We start from the raw sequence: 19,558 nt of genomic DNA on the forward strand, positions 1-19,558 counted from the left end.
TTGGAGTACAGACCAACATCGTCGCACTAAGGTGCTTAATTGCTTCTCACCCAGTACAAATGTGCTTAATTGCTTCTCACCCAGTACATGCCATTGCCAACTTCTTGTTCATCTCACCTTTGGCAGACAACATTACAATGCACTAACTACTAACATGAAAAAGAAAAGAGAAACAGCTTGTGACAGCAACATGAACTCGACCAAGATCACAAAAAACTATGTTCCCTGCGAGTATATGTTTACTGTTTGAAAATCAAACTAGACAGAAATACAACAGAAGCCAGAAGAATCGACTGATCGGTTCTGGCAATTAGATAAACGATGTTGGTGTTTTGCATGACCTGCACATTAAGCCCAAAAGAAAGGACCGCCTTGTGGTGGAGAAACAGAATATAATTCCTAAGTTGGGTAGCAAAGGATGCATTAATGTCATCAGCAAGGCTTGATAACTCGGGATATCCTCTCAAAAAAGATAGGGCACATCCTCAAACTAAATACAATCACCTCTCTCATCCACTCCGGTGCCACTCTCTCAAATGTACCCAACGACAACACGCGATACAGCACCTCCACCTCGTCTCCCCCTGCCTTATTTGCCCATGTCAGACTGAATGAGTAACCTGTGACAACCACAACCTTGCCATGGTAAGATACAGTTGCAAATAATGCTTACTTGAAAAACCGTTCAATTATTTTGAACGTATATTTTGCCCCGAAAAAGTGACAAACAAAAAAACAATGGTTAGCAGTCCTTTTTACTAAATCAGAAGTTGACCGCAAGATATTGGAAAGAGTTTTATTGTGGACTGTGGACTCCCTTCTATTGTAATAAACATATTAATTTACATCGGAGACCATTACAGGGTGCATGACAACTGTGGGAATAAGAACATATCCCCATGCCTTACCATAGATGAAAAGGATAATCCCTGTAACAAATATTGATTCCTCTTCAACCTTGCAGGACATTCTTTACAAGTTATAAGAAACATGTGGGTTGAAGCTTTTGGAAGGAAATATGCTAATGGATTGAGTCCACGGTCTATTAGCTAAATCTGCAGCTAATGCCTTCAAAGACTTCTGTCCTTGCCAACCTATGTTTAGGCTAGGGCCCGAGAGAACCCTTCGATCTCTTGCGCACAAAGTATGCAGAAAAAAATTCATTTTTCTGATCCCTTGCAGTATTTACAGGAGATTATTTATAAGAAAGCCCTATAAGAGAAGACTCCTACTAGGACACTGCACCTGCTAGCAACCAAATTTTAAAAAGTCTCCTATCACACAAAGACTCCTTGTACTAATGAAAAACTGAAAATTGACAAAATCGGAATAGGAACAAGAATAACTCTGATCTTCCTTAACCAAACCCAGAATAGGCATAATCTATTCAGTTTTCTGCTTAATGTTCTGACGCTTATATGTGTTATGAATTGGAGGTCTAGGAATCTCAACCATAACAAAATAATAAATTATTAGTTTGTTTAAGTAACCTTTTAAGAAGGAAAGGGAGATGTACGAAGGATTAAGAGGTGTAGATGGCACAATCATTTTAAGCATGTTACCTTCCCTTTTCTTCCTGTTTTGGGAGGAAATGGAGGAAAGTGAAGTGTTCAGAATTTTAATATTTTTAAATGTCAATTATATCTCAATTTTTACAAAATAACTACAAAATCGTATTTAGAATTTTATTTATATACCTTACTTCACTTTCTCTCATAATTTGTTACAAACCAAAAATGTTCCCTTCACTTCCCCTTATCTAACCAAACAACATACCAATTTTTCATTAATATCGATCTATGACCTTGCCTTTGTAAGGCCCATATAATTAATGTCAAACCTAAGTGCCTCTGACTAATATTTTTTGCATCTTTCTCTACCTATTTTTCTAAATAATTGTTTTATTCCGTCCACTCTCCTTCACTTTCATTCAATTTTTTTATTATTATTTTTACTTCAACCCAAACAGTGTAAAAAATTGCAACTCAAGTATCACAACATCCATATTTTAATACACGGATAGAGATCTCAAGACATAAATTCAACTGATGCACACAGATATTTAAGTATCTGGAATCAGACTCATGCTCTTGAAAATGTGTAGACAGACTGAAATTCTCTAGTAAAAGAAATTAGCCAAAAAACATGACAATTTTTAAAAAGAGATAATCATTAGATTCAGATCATAGTAAGCAGAGCAGTTCATATGAAGTATCTAGCCACCTACAAGAATGCCAGCATAATAAAGAAATCCAAGAAAGAGATCACCTACAATTACAATGCAGGAACTTGTAGAAAGTTGTTTATGCCAATTGCCTAGTTTTTATTACCAGTTGCCATGTGCAGGAAAAAAAGAATGCAAGTTAAATAACAGATGAGACATATTGAAAACAAATAGAGTTTTTGCCCCCTCCCAACAGCAAAAATTGTGGCCTGCTAACTGTAGGATACATTGCTCTCAGGAATAATTGCCAGGGCTGCCAGCAACATATAAAACATAACCAAAACATTGACAGAAAACATGCATGTCAACAGTATCATTTTCTTTTGGTTCCAAATACATGCATTAGAATTCAAGAATGTTCAGAAATTTCAAGGGATGGTGAAGCATCAACAAGTGCACCATGAAATTTTCATATTCTTAGAAAAGTATATATTAAAACAAAAGTAAAGCATATGCCCAATTACTGGGAAAGAATGAACATATATCCAGATTTGAGAATTACCACTTGATTGATGTAGTGCTGAGATACATATTCCTTCAGTTTGGGTAGCAGTGGATAATTTCATGTCAAGTAAGCACTCAGTAAGTTCTTGAAAAATGCAGTTGGACGGACCAGTGGCAGCTACACCACCTATAGCATTTAGTTGAAACAAATGTTCAGACAAATGAAAGTAATTCATAGCAGAATAAAAGAAAATTCAGACTCCTGAATATGTACCTGAAAGGCCAATCTTTCTTCTACAGCACTCAGGCTAAATTTGCACCTTAAATTAGTCAGGAAAACAAAGAAAAAGAAACAATAGGTTCTGAGAGAAACAAGTTAGATTATCATATATACCTGATCAATGTCCAAATCACTAGTACTAGACACAATTTGCTTGGATGGACCACTTGGTGTTTCATTCACAGGGTCACACCGAACTTGATCAATGGAGCATGGAATAACCATAACTTCTGCATCAGCCTCATTATTCCTGCTGCGTTTTCTTGGGACCTTCATGTTTAAACCATCATATGTGTCTGATCCAATTTGAGAGCTTCCAAACATATTCAGTTGCCCATTTTCATTTTTTTCATCCATTGCACTTTGCAGGTTCTGAAGCCTCTCAATTTCTTCTGAAAGCTGTTTAACTGCAGTAGAATTGAGCCGCTTAATACTGAAGGATTAATCAATACATATAGACATTCAGTAAAATACAGAGAAACCAGTGGCTGGCACAATAGTTGTTCATGCAACGAATGACATTCAGATATCAAAATTCTTGTCCAGCAAACAGAGGAATGATGAAACAACAAACAAGTGTCAACCCGGTAGAAATCTCCAAGAAGTCTTGAAAGGTGTACTGATTGACAACAAACATCATCCAGAGTGCGAGGGTCCTACAAGTTTTCCTAGCCAAACCCAAAAATATTTGCTAATCATTATCTCCCAGTAAACTAAGGGTTCCCACCAAGTTTTCTTTAGCTTTCCTCTACCTCTTTTGCTACAAAATTCTTTGCCTATCCATCCACATACCTCATAAGTGTGTTCACACATGTCCAAACCATCTAAATTGAGTCTAACAGATCTTATTTTTAATAGGCATCATTCCCACCTCATTACAGAAAATCTTGTTTCTATTTCAGTCTTTTTTTATAAAGCCACATATACACAGTAAAACCCCCTATGCTCATAAACATTGAATTAAAAAAATGTTTTTCCCCGTATTACATTTTTAGTACTTTCTGGTTGTATCCCAATTGCTTCCAAGTTTCTGTGATCCACAAATCACATTTATGAAATCTGATAAGTACTTAGACTGCAGATGGATAAACAAACAGATAAACACTTAAACTACAGAGGATTATTTGGTGCAAACATGACCTATTTGTGAAACTGGTTTCTTACGAATGGCTGCAATCGAACTGCCATGATCAATGTCCTGCAGAAAACATCCCAACCCCCCCCCCCCCCCTTCCTGGGGGGCCACAAACATACACAAAGGAAAAAAATTGGAGGCAACATTGCAAAATCTCCAACTAGTTTGGTCCCAACAATACATGAGACAGAAGAATAACTAACTTTAAAGATCATTTGGTGTGAACACAACCTATTTATGAAACTTTATTTTTGCATTCATGCAATTCAACTGCCATGACAAGCGTCCAGCAGACACATCCATTTGTAGCCTCCCCACAATCCCATCAATGGTTGCGACACATGACCACTCCAACAAAATCATGAAATGTGAAACTATGATATTTCTTTTAGATTTCTGCAATTCAACTTCCATATCTGAAATTCATTTGGCCCTTTAGAGACAACACTTCATAGCCTCACCAACAAACTTCTTTTTTAATTTTTGGAAGGGGGAGCTGGGGGATAAGTACCTCAATTCAGAATATGTAAACACTTGAATTAAATCATACGTTAATCTCAACTCAAGTATCCACGTAGAATGCATTTCCTGTTGGAAGCTGTCAACAAGCAACAACTTCTTAAACCTAGATTCTGGTGTCTTAAAACTTTTGAGAATGCTGTTGCCTGAATTAATTATAGAAGATACTGTGCACACATGCAGAAATGCAACCAACATGCATATAGACAGTAGCATAGACATAAAAGAAAATTATACAGTTTATATCTTTACTAAGTTGAAAAACCCACTACTTGTTCCTTTCAGAAAACCTAAATATTGCTGCTAGAGATAACAGAAGAAAAATAACAATTTCACTCCAATACCTAGGTCTTTGAAAGCAACACATGAAGTCAGAAATGCAGAAAATATATGAAACTGTTTTGGATAAGGAAAATAGAATTGAAAATGTCCAATAAGTAAAATGTACTCTTGTTGCTACTATTTAGAACACAGTTATATTCCTTAGAAATAAAACAGATAGCAGAGTGCATATGAGGTCACAAAATGAAGAAGTCAACAAAATAGTGGGTTTCTCATCCACATGCAAGTTAGTTTGTCTTTGATTGATCAATCAAAAAATTTATAATGTGAAAAAATAGGGTAAGAAGATGCAAAAATATATGGCTAGGGTCGGCAAAGAACTACAATAAGAGTGTACACTAGAATACAAGAATTGGAAAGTTAACAGAATTAGTGGGTCTCATCATAAGCAAATTAGGTCATGATGATTTCTTATAGCCATGATGGACAATTTCCAAAAGAATAACTTGATAAAATTTTACATATATCCAGCATATTTAGACACCAAAATGCACCAGCATTAAGCCACTGAGGGAAGCAGAAAATTAAGTTCTCCCAGGTGTAGACATACCCTCACCACAATTGCAACCTCAAGGAACCCTCAAGCCTGAATATAACAACTTCTAAATTTGTATGTAGAACATAAATAGAAATTATCTTGTCACATGATTGCCATGTAACGAACACAAAGTGGATCTCCTAGTCATGCCAAATAAGGGGCATTATGAGACTGATGCTCATGACAAATGCTCAGGTTAAGTATGAGCAGGACAGTGGGAACCGCAATGTCAACCGGTATCTGAGCAATTACCCGGACAAACAAATCATTAGCTGAATTATCCAGCTAGGAAGTGCAGATAATATTTACCATTTACTATTTAACGCATTAAGAACAAAACTGGTAATTGGATCCAGAACCAATGTCAATAAAATAGTCAGCAATCATCCAATTGCAGGAATATTAGGGTTTAGTGGCTTGATGAATTGAAACAAAGGTTTGTCTCAATTTAGTATGTCAAACGAGCTTGGACACAAGAAAGCTGATGGACTTGGAGAGGAAGACTGCTATAATAACCCTACCAGGTATGGGCTTTGAAGGGATAAGGTTATAAGGCCTGTTCAAAGGAACATTTAACCCATTCGAACTCCAACTCATCCCAGATAGGCTTTTAGGCATTAACCCGAATCAACCCAATCGAGATTATGTTGCAATGGGATCCGCAAACCTAGAAGAGGATCATTCCACAACTAAACAATACACTTCACCTCTCTCCATCACTTGTGTCTCTGTCTATGACCTTGTCTGCCCTCAGATTTTCTGCTGTTTTGACCACAAGTAGATGATCAATTCCCCCAAACCAGGCTTACAACAGGCAGCAATATGTTGCAATCAAGATTTGGTTAAAGGAAACATTAAATCAAGGTACTTACTAGTATTTGTATCAGATTACTGATACAAGAGAAAGAATAAGTGGCACAGAACAGAAGGCAGCAGAATTATTACAATATCAGCACTATCAGCCACGGCAGAGCTCCAGCTTTTCAATTTAAGGCATTGATATGATCTTGATCCACTAAAGTGTCAATTATCATCTTTGTTGCAGAATCCATACCAGGGCCTCTTTTTACATGAACTCAGGTATAGGCATTGGGTTCAAGTATGCGTCCAAGTAACAGGCAGGCCCATCTTATTCTTGTGTCCAACGACACAAAGATGCAGATAAGTTTCTAAATTTTGAATTACCTTTTCATTTAATCAATGTGTTCTATGTTGCACAGAAATGGAAACAAGAAATGGGTACAATACAAAACGAAAACGGGAAAATGACATTTTTCAAAAAAGTAGGAAACGTAAATGCGGGAGAAATGAGTAAATAAAAAAATATGAGGGTCTTTCTGTAAATATAAATTTTAATAAAAAAATTATAAAAATAATTATTCAATCATACAAAAAACATAAATTTTATCATGCATTCAAAAAAACATAAACACAAGTTGCTTCTATCTCTAATGTGGTCACCGGGATAGTAGACGGAATTGCTTTCGTCTTTAACATGGTCGTGGAACAAAAATGTGTTTCCAAATCAAAAACGTGCTTCCAATATTTTTCTAATATTGTGAAACGGTCCCGAAATGTTTCTAAAATTACAAAAACAGCCCAGAAATGTTTTTTTAGTATTTCTTGGTGTTTCGGGGTAGGAAACATTTCGAAAATGCCAAAACGACACTTTCCGATGTTTCCATGCAATAGAGGTTGTGTTTATAAACTAGGATATAACATTTTATGCATAGAATGAGAGCCCTATGCTTATTTTCATAGAGAACTTTCTTTTAACATATTTATTGAGCTTACAACCAACCTAATTGGTAATAATATCCTATACCTATCGAAGTTTCATGTGCCCGGCATAGATACTAATCAATTTAGATGAGTTCATATAATGTAAACTAAGAATGGGCAAATCATCATTTAAAAAAAAAAAATATTCCAATGAACAACCTAGAGATTTCAGGAATTTGCTAATTTCCTGTTAAACAGAATTTCACCAGCCAAATAGCTTTAACAACATTTTCAAGTCTTTATTTTATAGGATATTGAACTTTTTTTTTGCTTAGCATGGAGCTGTTTAGTTTTTACAAAAAACAGAATGAGTCAATGATCCTAGATCAAAATATGGTAGAAATCTCACCATCTGTAATTCCAAAAGAACAATTAATTATTTAAAAGCAGAAGGCAGATCAAAAAATCATTTGAAGATGGGAGCACCAATGACTCAACTTTACAAATATTAAAATTTTTAAATAATTAATTCCAATGTCACTTACAGTCTTGTTTACGTAGCCAGTCCCAGTGGATGCACAAGAGGAAATTCATTAACTTTTTGCATTGAACTCTCATTTAGCATGGCAGATATCACTTTGGTTGAATAACACTACACAAATAAACCCCTTCCAGAACTAGGGCTAAATGGTCTAGCATTCAGTTAGGTCTTGAAACTAAAACCTAAAGAACAACCACCACCAACAGCAATAAAGAAAAGCAAAACAAAAACAAAGTTATTTCAAATGGGTATTTATAAAATGAGATCAACTTCTCTAGAAAGAACATAATAATTAAAATATTCATAACAAGTTTTCAAGAGAAAAACAGCTATGCACCTTAGCTATCCTAAGTGATCAAAATACCCACACACACTGAATAATAATTGGAGAAGTAGTAACTTGAGCAACAACAAAACAGAGTTTATATTGACCAAAAACCATCTTACATCATGCACAACCCACACCCTAAATAGTAAGGGTTGAAAGAGGATGTGCATTCCTAACAAGTAATGCTACCACATCAAACTGAACCATAGATAAAAGTTTCTAAAAATTTTCTCGTTCCAATATATATTCTTTTGCTGCCATTCTAAAGGATGGAGTGGAATTCCATACTTAGTCATTTTAATTTATCTTCTACATTAAAGTTCTACTTTGAAAATATGGTCACTAAACACTGAGCAATGCCCAAAAGTTGACACACCATACACTTCGTCTCTTGATAAACATGCAAAAATTCTCTAAGACAGTCTTGGGTAGAACATAATGCCTGATTAGACATTAGAAGTAATTGGCATACCAATTCTTCCACAATAACCAAATATTGTGTTGAGAATCCATATTATTATACTAGCTTAGGTACTGTATACAGTAGTTGTACCTAGCTTAGCTGGCTTGTACATAGAAGTTACAGCAAGTTGGTATAAATACTTGTAATCTCTGTCTGAATATATCAGTTAGTTTTTCCTCCAATCTCTCTTTTCCCTGTATTCTTTTCTCTCAGCTCTGCATACTATTTCTCAAACCACACCAAGACAATCATGGATATAAATTCTATGGCAAAAGAAATTTTAATATTATGCTAGTGTAAGAGTTAAAATGCACAAAAAAAAAAACTCATTAAATAATCAAATACTCTTACTCTTCTGGTCCTCTTCCATTAAAAGCTTTTGATATGCAGCCTGCTGTTCATCCTTTGTTGACCTGCTGCCAAACATGTGCTTACAATACCACTATATGAATTTTCCAAACAGAACAAAGATTGTTTGCAAAATATTTACCTGATTGAAGCTGCTTCATGTCTCAAATCATTTATTTGTGCACGTAGCCTGTCATTTTCATTTCTCAAGTGTTCAACCAATTCATCTGCAGCTGCAGTATGAAATACCAAACATAAAGTGTAAATTACTTGTATGCTTAAGTTCTCTTACCATTTCCTACACAATTAGGATCTTCACATTTCTTCAAAAATCTCATTGGATATATATCTAACCAAAGGCAGCATTATTAAAATCATATAAATTTAAGTTCCATCCAGAATCCAGCGTAATGACAGTAGGACAGCTGATTCTGAACATCAAGCAACTAACAAGTTATGTTCAGGACATTGGATAGTGCAACAGTGATTATGCATATCACACAAGATTCAATAGAAAAGATGTTGATAGCAGTTATCACATATTTCAACTCAAAATTTTAACTGCTGTGCATATCCACCAAACAAAAAGGAAACAAATAACAAAATTGTAAAGAGATTCTTTGCCAAACTATTTAGATATGCCTCCACATAGACATGATTGAAGCCCTATTGCTGCCAAATAAAATGAAGGGTTTAAAACACCTGCAGCACACATATATATTCCATACAATCCAATTCCAGCTGTAATGTGCATATTCAAACATGAGGAAAAGAAAAGGAACATGGCATGTCTCATGCTCTAAAATATAATATCACCAAAATTTAGCAGCAAGAAGTGTCTCCATCACAATGATGAATTGATGTGTCTGCAAAAACACACAGGATGAAGTCCTGTGTTGTATATAAATCTTCCACTATAGTGAAAGGTTCCAGATGTTCCAAACACACTTGTAGACATATGATCTAAACCATCCCATTTGGCAAGATAGCTCAATTTCCATATCATCATGAAAATGAATCCAAAAGATTACATGGCCTCAAAAGAGATGGAACAGATGTCCACCACCTCTAGGATGTATGAACATTCATCAAGGTCACTGATCCCATTCTCCTGAACCCTAACAGATCTGAGAGACGAAGAGAAAAATCTCCACTATAAGACAATTGCCAAAAGTCAAGATCTTTTTGCACACCTACAAACATGTTAAGCCAAGTTCTCTAATAAACCAAGTAACTCCTCTTTCTTCTGCTTGATGATAGATGTACTTGATAACCTGTATATGAACAATTAGGACTCATTTATTCTCTAATACCTTCCACAAGACTTCTCCAATGACTGTCATAGGCTCTTTCCAAGTCTATAAATGTGATATGTAAATTTATTTATCTATCTATGGACCTGTACATTAGACATTTCAATAAGTAGATAGCTTCCATTGTTGACCTACCATGCATAAAACCAAATTGGCTTCCAGAGGCCCTAATTCTTTTCTTAACCTTTGTTCAATTACCCTCTCCCCAAGTTTCATAGTGTTGACTCATTAACTTGATCTCTCTATAATTTCACAACTATGAACATTTCCTTTATTCTTAAAGATAGGCACTAAAGTGGTCTTCCCTCACTCGTTCGACAACCTTTTTAATTGAAGGATCACATTAAGTAATTCTTTTAACCAAAAAACATGCTCTTCTCCCATGCATTTTCTTGCTTCTATCAGAATATTATCTTGTCTAACTCTTTTGCTGTTTTTCTCTTTTTCATAAGTTTCTTTATTCTATTTGGACAAATATGTATATAGAAAATGTGCTTCCTAAGTTTTTGGGAGTTACTATGATGTCGCAACATAACACCTGTTTCTCCACCTTCATCTCAAGAAATACTCTTTCTGTCTCTCCTTGATCACCACCTTATTTGCTAGGACTCTTTGATTAGCGTCATTAGGCATTTCACTTGGCTCAAATCTCTCTCGTTTTTTTATTTCTCTCCCTTCAAGTAACTTCATATATATATATATATGTATATATCTTTTGTTATTCTTCCTCCATTTTTTTATCATTACATTCGCCACTTCCATAAATTTTTATGTCATTTCATGATCTAATCCTTAACCTCTAAACAAATAGTTAAAACCAATTGATGATGGAAAAAAAAAGTGCTAATGATGGAAAAAGTCCCTTGACTATCCATGGGAGAAGATTCAAATACGAAATTGTGCCGCCAATTACAAACATGCTTCAGTAAGATCAAAGTTATATAAATTCACTGATAAATGATAATATCAGCCAAAAAGTTAAATTTCCATATATGTCCCATATCCAAATTATATGTCAAGGTTCTCTACATACAATTAAAGCGTAAAATAATTAGAGTTATCTAATCATAATCAACCCTTAGTGCAACAATAATTAAACTAAAAAAAACATTTAGAAGGTACTTTAAGGTCATGAAACTGAGTGCTCCATGGTCAGCAGATACACTATTGGCATTCATCATCAAGGGCAAGGACTAGTCCTACAACATTGTGTAGGAGTACAAACGGAACACCCACAGAAATGGCATGTTTACCATTAAAAAACCTTCATAAAGCCTTTGAGTTCATGAATTCCTTGAATGCTCAGACAATGTACTTTCGACTTTAATCAACAAGGGTAAATACTTACTATAAGACAGGTTTTTCAGTTACATCAAGTGGATGCTAAACCACAACAGATGGGGAAGTTTTTCAGTAAAATATAAAATACTGATTACTTGTACAAATAAACTAAATTTTATAACATATTGGGCCAAGTTACATTATTTTCAGCCTAACCACTACATGCTCTGCTAAGCTCGGAAAATCTGGATAGATAGGTTAAATCTATCACAACAAGCCATCAATCATAAGATTCAATTGCTCTGAACATAGCTCTTTCCAATAAGCACATGAATCTTAAACCCTGTTGTGTCATGTTCTCTGCAATAGTGGGTTTTGTAAGAACAATTCTCAAGAGAGTGTAATTCTCCATCTAATTGAGTGTTTAGTCATGTAAATTTTGAGCATGTGATAATTGAACAGACACCTTTTAGCATAACACACATTTTTAATAAAAAATTTACAAAAATTAGTTAAATAACTATAAAAGACCATAAGCATAAGTTGAAGAAATGAATACCAGAAACATAGTTCATAAATTTAACTTCCTGATCACGGCTAATTTTGTCTATTTCAGACTCTTTTTTGATCTGCAAGCAAACATGACATCAAATTTAGTTAGCAGAAAAGTGAATTAAAGTGAAACAAAGAGCTAAAATTGAGGATATACTTGTTTGGGGAAAAAAAAAAAAAATTCCTCCTGACAAATGCTTCCAGGAATTTTACCCATAAACTAGTTAAGTCAAGACGAGACATAGGCTAAACCAAAAACTATATGAGAAAGTACACGGGTGCTTACATGCTTCTATATATCTACACATACAGAGAAAGAGAGAGAACTCATACTTTAAGTTTAGTGTACTTATCATAGAGCTTTGCGTAAATGACCTCCATCTGAGACAAAAATTAACCAACATTTTAGCTAAAACAGAAAAGCAATAACATAAACAAAAATTATAATTGAATATGGAGGCCGTCAACAACAAATCCACCAACCTGATCGGGAAATAGCAAGACGGAGTAGAAATTTCTAGCAAAGTTGTCAGAGCACCAAGGCTAGAATCAGTCGTAGAAAAAAAAAAAAAAACCCCTAATTTTGAGAGGCCGCAAAGATGGCAACGAGAAGGTGCATAACGAAACGAAGAAACACTACTAAAATCAGTTGTAGAAAAAAAAAAACAAAAACCCTAATTTTGAGAGGCCGCAAAGATGGCAACGAGAAGGTGCATAATGAAACGAAGAAACACTACTAGATCTCTGAAGACGAGGACAGTATTCACCTAAACGAAAGGAAAATGAAGAGTTGGAAGAATTCAACGCCAGTTGCGAAGAAGCTAGCACCACACTGCGAGAACTGGAATTCAAACTCCCAGCCCTAGCCGTCCCGAATAGAGAGCCTTAAAATGATGCAGAACTATAAAATGTTGCACTTTAACCCCTCATTTTATGAAAAATTGTTGTTCTACGAAACGAAAACGGGAAAAGGGCATTTTTTCAAAAAGGTAGAAAACGAAAACGTGGGGCAAACTGTAAATTTAAAAAATATAGGGGTATATGTGAAAATAGTTAAAAATATAAATGTTAGAATAAAATAAATAAGGGTGTATGTGAAATTAGTATAATTTATATGATATAAGTATTATTATAACTTATTGTTAAAATGTTGTCTAGAATATAGGTTCATAAGATCAGTTATAGCATTGTATTTGAGGGCCAATGAAGTATTAAATAGAAGTTGTAACCCAAACTGTAATTAGTGTTAAGTTGAGAGGTTAAACTGTAAATATTTTATGTCTTCATTGGGATATCTACCCACTATTATAAATAAAGGGCAAGGGGTAGCAAATGAAGAGAAAGTTCTCATTTTTCTGTTTGTAACGAGTGCTGATTGTTTCTAAGAGAAAGGCTAGGTGTTGTTAGCTTTGTAATCTTGGGGAAAACAATTGGGGCGTTCGGGAAATAGAAGGGAGAGAAGGGCCACTACTGTGTTGATCGATTTTTGGAAATGAAGACTGCTCTCGGGAGGTTTTTAGAGGTTGGATGTAATGCCATTCACATGGCATGAACTAGGATAATCTAAGTGTTCTTGTGCATGTGTGGTTTGTGTTTCTTGTTTGGTTTAATTATGTTTCAGTTTATATTTTCTATTGATTCTATTAAATTTGTTTCTAAGATCTAATCCATGAGTGTGTGAGAGCAAGTGTGGTAGAATTCCTATCCAAGAAAGTAGTTCTAGCAGCCCTAGGTATAACACTTATAAGTTGCAAACCCTAATTAGAAATTTGCAACCGTTTGTTGAAGCTGGAGCCTGAAGGTTTGGAACTTTGAAATAGCATTGTCGTTGTCGCCGCCATCGCTTGCCGACCCAGGTCCACTGCTCTCGCCACTGGCCTATCTCGCCGCCTACCCGCTGCATCTGCAAACCCATATCGCTGCTCGCCGCCAACCGTCGACACATCAACTCATTACTTTGGTCGCCGCCTTACCTCTCACCACTGACCCATCTTGCCTTTCGTCGTCGCCGCCGATCGCCGCCTCACCTCTCTCGCCATGGCATCCTTCAATCTAGCCACAGCCTAGCCTCTCCGTGGCCCGAGTTGCAGATTTGGTGAGTCGCCCTCATCTTCCCCATTGCAGGTGATTGCTTCACTGCGGACACTCTGGTCGCCGCCTTACCTTTCATCGCTGACCCATCTTGCCTCTCGTCGTCGCCGATCGCCGCCTCACCTCTCTGGCCGCTACATCCTCTAATCTGGCCACAACCTAGCCTTTATGTGGCCTAAGTTGCAGATTTGGTGAGTCGCCCTTATCTTTCCCACTGCAAGCGATTGCTTCACTACAGTTGCTAGAAACGCATTTTCAGAGGAAAACACGCTTCCCACTTTTTTCTGTAAATTCTGAAACAACCCCGAAACATTTCGCAATTTACAGAAACGGCTCGAATGCCGTTTGGGGACGTCTTCGCCAAACATTTCGCAATTTACAGAAACGGCTCGAATGCCGTTTGGGGACGTCTTCGCCGTTTCCCGTTTCCGAAACGGGAAACGGTTCGAAAACGCCGAAACGGCATCTCCGAGTCGTTTCCGTGCTTCACAGTCTAGGTGCATAGAACAACAATTTTTCATAAAAAAACGAAGGGTTAAAATGCAACATTTTATAGTTCTACAGCATTTTAAGACTCACTGTTCGAGACGATTGGGGCAGGGAGTTTGATTCCAGTTCCCGCGGTGCGGTGCTGGCTTCTTCGCAATTGGAGTTGAATTCTTGCAACTCTCCATTTTCCTTTCGTTTAGGTGAATTATGTCCTCTTCTTCAGAGATCCAATAGCGTTTCTTTTCTTCGTTCTCCTCGTTACCATCTTTGCAGCCTCTCAAAACTAGGGTTTTCTTTTTCTCTTCTTTTTTTTGTTTTGAATTCTACAACTGATTTTAGCCTTGGTGCTCTGACAACTTTGCTAGAAATTTCTACTCCGTCTTGCTATTTCTTGACTAGGTTGGTGGATTTGCTGTTGATGGCCTCCATATTCAATTATAATTTTCGTTTATGTTATTGCTTTTCTATTTTAGCTAAAACGTTGGTTAATTTTTACTACCAGATGGAGGCCATTTACGCAAAGCTCTATGATAAGTATACTAAACTTAAAGTATGAGTTCTCTCTCTTTCTCTCTATGTGTGTAGATATATAGAAACACGTAAGCACCCGTGTACTTTCTCGTATAGTTTCTGGTTTAGCCTATGTCTCGTCTTGACTTAACTAGGTAAAATTCCTACAAGCATTTGTCAGGAGGAAGTTTTTTTTTTTTTTCCCCAAACAAGTATATCCTCAATTTCAGCTCTTTGTTTCACTTTAATTCACTTTTCTGCTAACTAAATTTGATGTCATGTTTGCTTGCAAACCAAAAAAGAGTCTAAAATAGACAAAATCAGCCATGATCAGGAAATCAAATTTATGAACTATGTTTCCAGTATTCATTTCTTCAACTTATGCTTATGGTCTTTTATAATTATTTAACTAATTTTTGTAAATTTTTTATTAAAAATGTGTGTTATGCTAAAAGGTATATGTTCAATTATCACATGCTCAAAATTTACATGACTAAACACTCAATTAGATGGAGAACTACACTCTCTTGAGAATTGTTCTTAAAGTGTTGTACAACTATAAAATATTGCACTTTAACCCCTCCTTTTATGAAAAATTGTTGTTCTACGCATAGACTGTAAAACACGAAAAGGGCTCAGAAAAAATGACATTTCCAAATCGTTTCTCGTTTCGAAAATGGCAAAGACGTCTCCAAACGACTTTTGGGCCGTTTCTATAAATTACGAAACAGTTCGGGACCGTCTTGCAATTTACAGAAAAAAGTGGGAGACGTGTTTCCTTGGAAAGGAGTTTCCAACAACCGCAGTGAAGCAATTGCTTGCAGCGAGGAAGATGAGGGCGACTCACCAGCAACTCAAGCCACCAAGAGGCTAGGCAGCAGCCAGATCGGAGGATGCAGTGGTGAGAGAGGTGAGGCAGTGGTCGGCGACAACGGCGATGGCAAGAGGCAAGATGGGTCAGCGGTGAGAGGCAAGGCGACGAACAGAGTGACGAGTCGATGCATCGACAGTTGGGGCGAGCAGCGATATGGGTCGGCAGATGCAGCGGTGAGCGGGTACGCAGCGAGATGGGTTGGCGGCGAGAGCAGCAGGCCTGGGTCAGCACGGCTGCGGCAACGAGAATGCTGCTCCAAAGTTCCAAACCTTCAGGCTTCAGCTTCAAAGGGTTGCAAACGAACCGAGCTTCCCTAAGCTCAGCTCGGCTCGATAACATTTACCACTGGCTCGAGCTCGAGTCGAGCCTGAAATGTGGGCTCGAGCTCGAGCTCGAGCTCGATAACATTTCTTGAGCTCGGGCTCGGGCTCGGCTGAAAGCTGGAAAAAACTCCAAGGCTCGGAGTGGGAAAAGAAACTTACCAGTCTCTGCAAAAAACTCCAAGGCGACGAGGACCCGAGGCAGAGGCGGAGGCGGAGACGACCCGCGGCAGATCTGGAGGCGGCGATGACGACCCGCGGCAGATCTCGAGGCGGCGACGACCACCGAAGACGGGGGCGGAGGGGCCGACAAGGACCGAAGGCGGAGGCCGATCTGGATGCGGCGCTGCGACCCGGCGGCAGATCTCGAGGCTGCAACGACGGCCGAAGACGGAGGCGGAGGGGCCGACGGCGGGACAGAGAGAGAGAGAGGGGAGCAAGGGAGTTTAGGGTTTTGGTTTTCAACTTCTCGCAAATCGGAAATGAGAATTCGGGGGCGGGGGGGAATTTTCGATTTGGCATTTTAAATTTTTTTAATATTTAGTTATTTAATAAAAATAATAATATTAATAATTATTTAATTAATAAAAATAAAAAGATTTATACAATAATATTAATAATTATTACAATTTTTAATTCTATAGATAAATATTTTATATTTTTAAAATTAATTTTACATTTTATAAAATAATTCACCTCAAATTGTATCATTTTATTTTATTATTTTATCAATCAACTGCAATTCTTCATAACAAATAAAAAATAAAATAAAATGATAACAACTTAAAAAATGCTTTCAATCCAATTCTCATTATTACAACTTAATAAATCATACAAAAAGTAAAAAAAAAAAAAAATCTAATTCTCCTACAATAACTTTGAATTTTACCAATGGTCAGTGTTGATGATAATTGTCAAATACAACGGATTCAAATTTATCGATGTTTTCTTTTAGGATGACTGGGTTTTCAAAACCCCATATATGATTTGAATCGTGTCGAAAATTAACTTCTTGAAAATCAGAAAATGAAACATTTTATTTTAGAATGTGTCCAAAATTACTTGTGAAACTCAAATTGAGTTTTGAAAAATATTTTGAATTGGTTTACGGGTAAACCAATTTTAAACATTTTGAAAGTTTACACAAGAGTATGCAAACTTCTTTAAAAATACTAGATAAACTTGTAGATTATTAACCTAAAAATCACATGTAATTAGCAAATTAAGTTTAAAAACTCAAAAAATTAAGGATAATTTTTTTGATCAAAATGAGATGTGGTCTAAAAAGACAGTGGTTTCGTTAAACCTCAAGACCTTGACATAGCACGATAAGGTATCAACCATATAAAGATATCTCGTATTGACAATAAAAAACACATGATTGAAAAATATAAAATATTTTTCAATGAAAGATTAAATATAGTGGTTTGTCATACTTGTTGTTGGAGGGCAAAAATTTCGAATACACAACCATATATAGGATCTTGAAGACTAGCTTGAGCTTTATCTGAGAGTGCAATGACAACCGCATAACGATCACTTACCAGAAGCTTGACCAGGAGCTTAGAAACATTTCTGACACCCAAAATTGCGTGGATAGCTGCAAAAGAAGTAGGTCATTGTTCATGGTTGAAGTAAGGGGCAAAGACACATTATTGGATACATCTTCTTCTCAAGAACCTGCGAGCACCACATTGAGAACCAGATGCCATGGCAACTAGCAGAAGGAATATGATAATGGTATTTGCTCTATGTTTTTAGACATAAGGAATACTAAGAAAATGAACTGGCCCCTCGATTTTCAGCTTGCAGAAGAGCTCTTGGTTTTTGTCTAACTTTGAGCAAAATGGACGGGTTTTGATTATATAACCGGACCCACCTGACATGGAGACAGACACTCTAGGAAACCAACCACAAAATCTACAGAAAATTCGTGAGATGTGCTAAAGAGAAACACGCAAAGGAAAATCAGAAAGACTGTTGGGACCCCACGACAACATCTAGATGCGTGTAGAAATTATGGAAATTTGCTAGAACAATAATGGAATATATTAATTAAATTAATTGATTAGAAAATAAAAAAGAGTTAATATATATTTTTTAATTTTTTTATATATTTTCTAAAAATTTGCAACTATTAAATTTATTATTAAATAAATAAATTTTGTGATGATTAAGAATGTTAATAACTATTGCAAATAGTTAATTATTATATATTTAATATATATTTTAATTTATTATAAATTTTTGCCCTCCAACAAAATTCTCATAATATGTTAAAAAAATAAAGTTTAATTACATTTTTATTTGTGTAATTAAACTATGTAAAAGAGTAAGCCTTAGTGGGCTCATTCCCCACCATCATCTTTGTAAAGTTGGATGTTTGCATTCAAAACTAAAAGAAGCTTTGGGGTGGAAACACTTTATATTTACATTTTAATTTATTTTTATATATATTATCAATAGTTAGTTATTATATATTTAATTTATTTTTTATTTTATGCACATGAAATATATTAATTGATATATTTAGAATTTAAATAAATATATTTATTACTTTGATATTTAAATTAAATGTTATAGTTACTAAATCAATGTAATCTACCACTTAGTTGAATAATCATTTGATATCATTAATAGAATATGTTGATAAAATAATAATCAAACTATTAAATTTATATATTAATTAATTAATTTGAAGTCATAACAAATTTATTTATCAACACATTCTATTAATCATTTTATTAATATATTTATAAATAAGCATACTCAAAATTATAAATAATTTTATTAATGCATTTATAAATAAACTCATTCACAAGTCAGCTCGCGAACTTCTAATCGAATTAGCTCGCGATCCTGTAATCGAGCTATCTTGCGAGCTTTTAAACGAGCTAGCTCGCGAGCTAGTATTCGAGCCAACTCGCGAGCCGCTAATTGAGCTAGCTCGCGAGCCCATAATTGAGTCAGCTCATGAGCTTATCGAATCGAATTTCACTTAGCTCAAGCTCAACTCGTTAACAAATCGAGCTTCAAATTTAGGCTTAAGCTCAGCTCATTTACTTTAACAAACGAACCCAAATGAACTTTTACGGAACCAAGTACCGAACTGAGCCCGAATAGCTCGGCTCATTTGCGTCCCTAGCTTCAACAAACAGTTGCAAATTTCTAATTAGGGTTTGCAACTTATAAGTTATAATAATACTTATATCATAAAAATTATACTAATTTCACATATACCCTT

The 19,558-nt window shown here is 35.8% G+C and overlaps 1 protein-coding gene across 3 annotated transcripts; it reads right to left on the bottom strand.

Annotated features, from left to right (window-relative positions):
- Positions 1-6: 6 nt before the first annotated feature.
- On the bottom strand, positions 7-16,806 carry LOC127797293 (uncharacterized). Of its 3 annotated transcripts, none has more exons than XM_052330078.1 (9): positions 16,477-16,806; positions 12,364-12,411; positions 12,038-12,107; positions 9,027-9,117; positions 8,888-8,949; positions 3,063-3,355; positions 2,943-2,976; positions 2,727-2,855; positions 7-620 (listed from the first exon to the last, which is right to left on the bottom strand). In XM_052330078.1, exons 2-9 carry the CDS (start codon positions 12,409-12,411, stop codon positions 433-435), a joined length of 915 nt encoding a protein of 304 aa, XP_052186038.1. In that variant the 5' UTR covers positions 16,477-16,806; the 3' UTR covers positions 7-432. The 3 variants fall into 3 exon arrangements, with proteins under 3 accessions (XP_052186038.1, XP_052186046.1, XP_052186053.1); XM_052330086.1 differs by lacking the exon at positions 16,477-16,806 and adding an exon at positions 12,514-13,374; XM_052330093.1 differs by lacking the exon at positions 12,038-12,107 and having other exon boundaries at positions 9,027-9,123; positions 12,383-12,411.
- Between the last annotated feature and the right edge of the window lie 2,752 nt (positions 16,807-19,558).

The sequence above is a fragment of the Diospyros lotus genome, chromosome 1 (genome assembly GCF_014633365.1).
Source record: "Diospyros lotus cultivar Yz01 chromosome 1, ASM1463336v1, whole genome shotgun sequence".
Lineage (NCBI taxonomy): Eukaryota > Viridiplantae > Streptophyta > Magnoliopsida > Ericales > Ebenaceae > Diospyros > Diospyros lotus.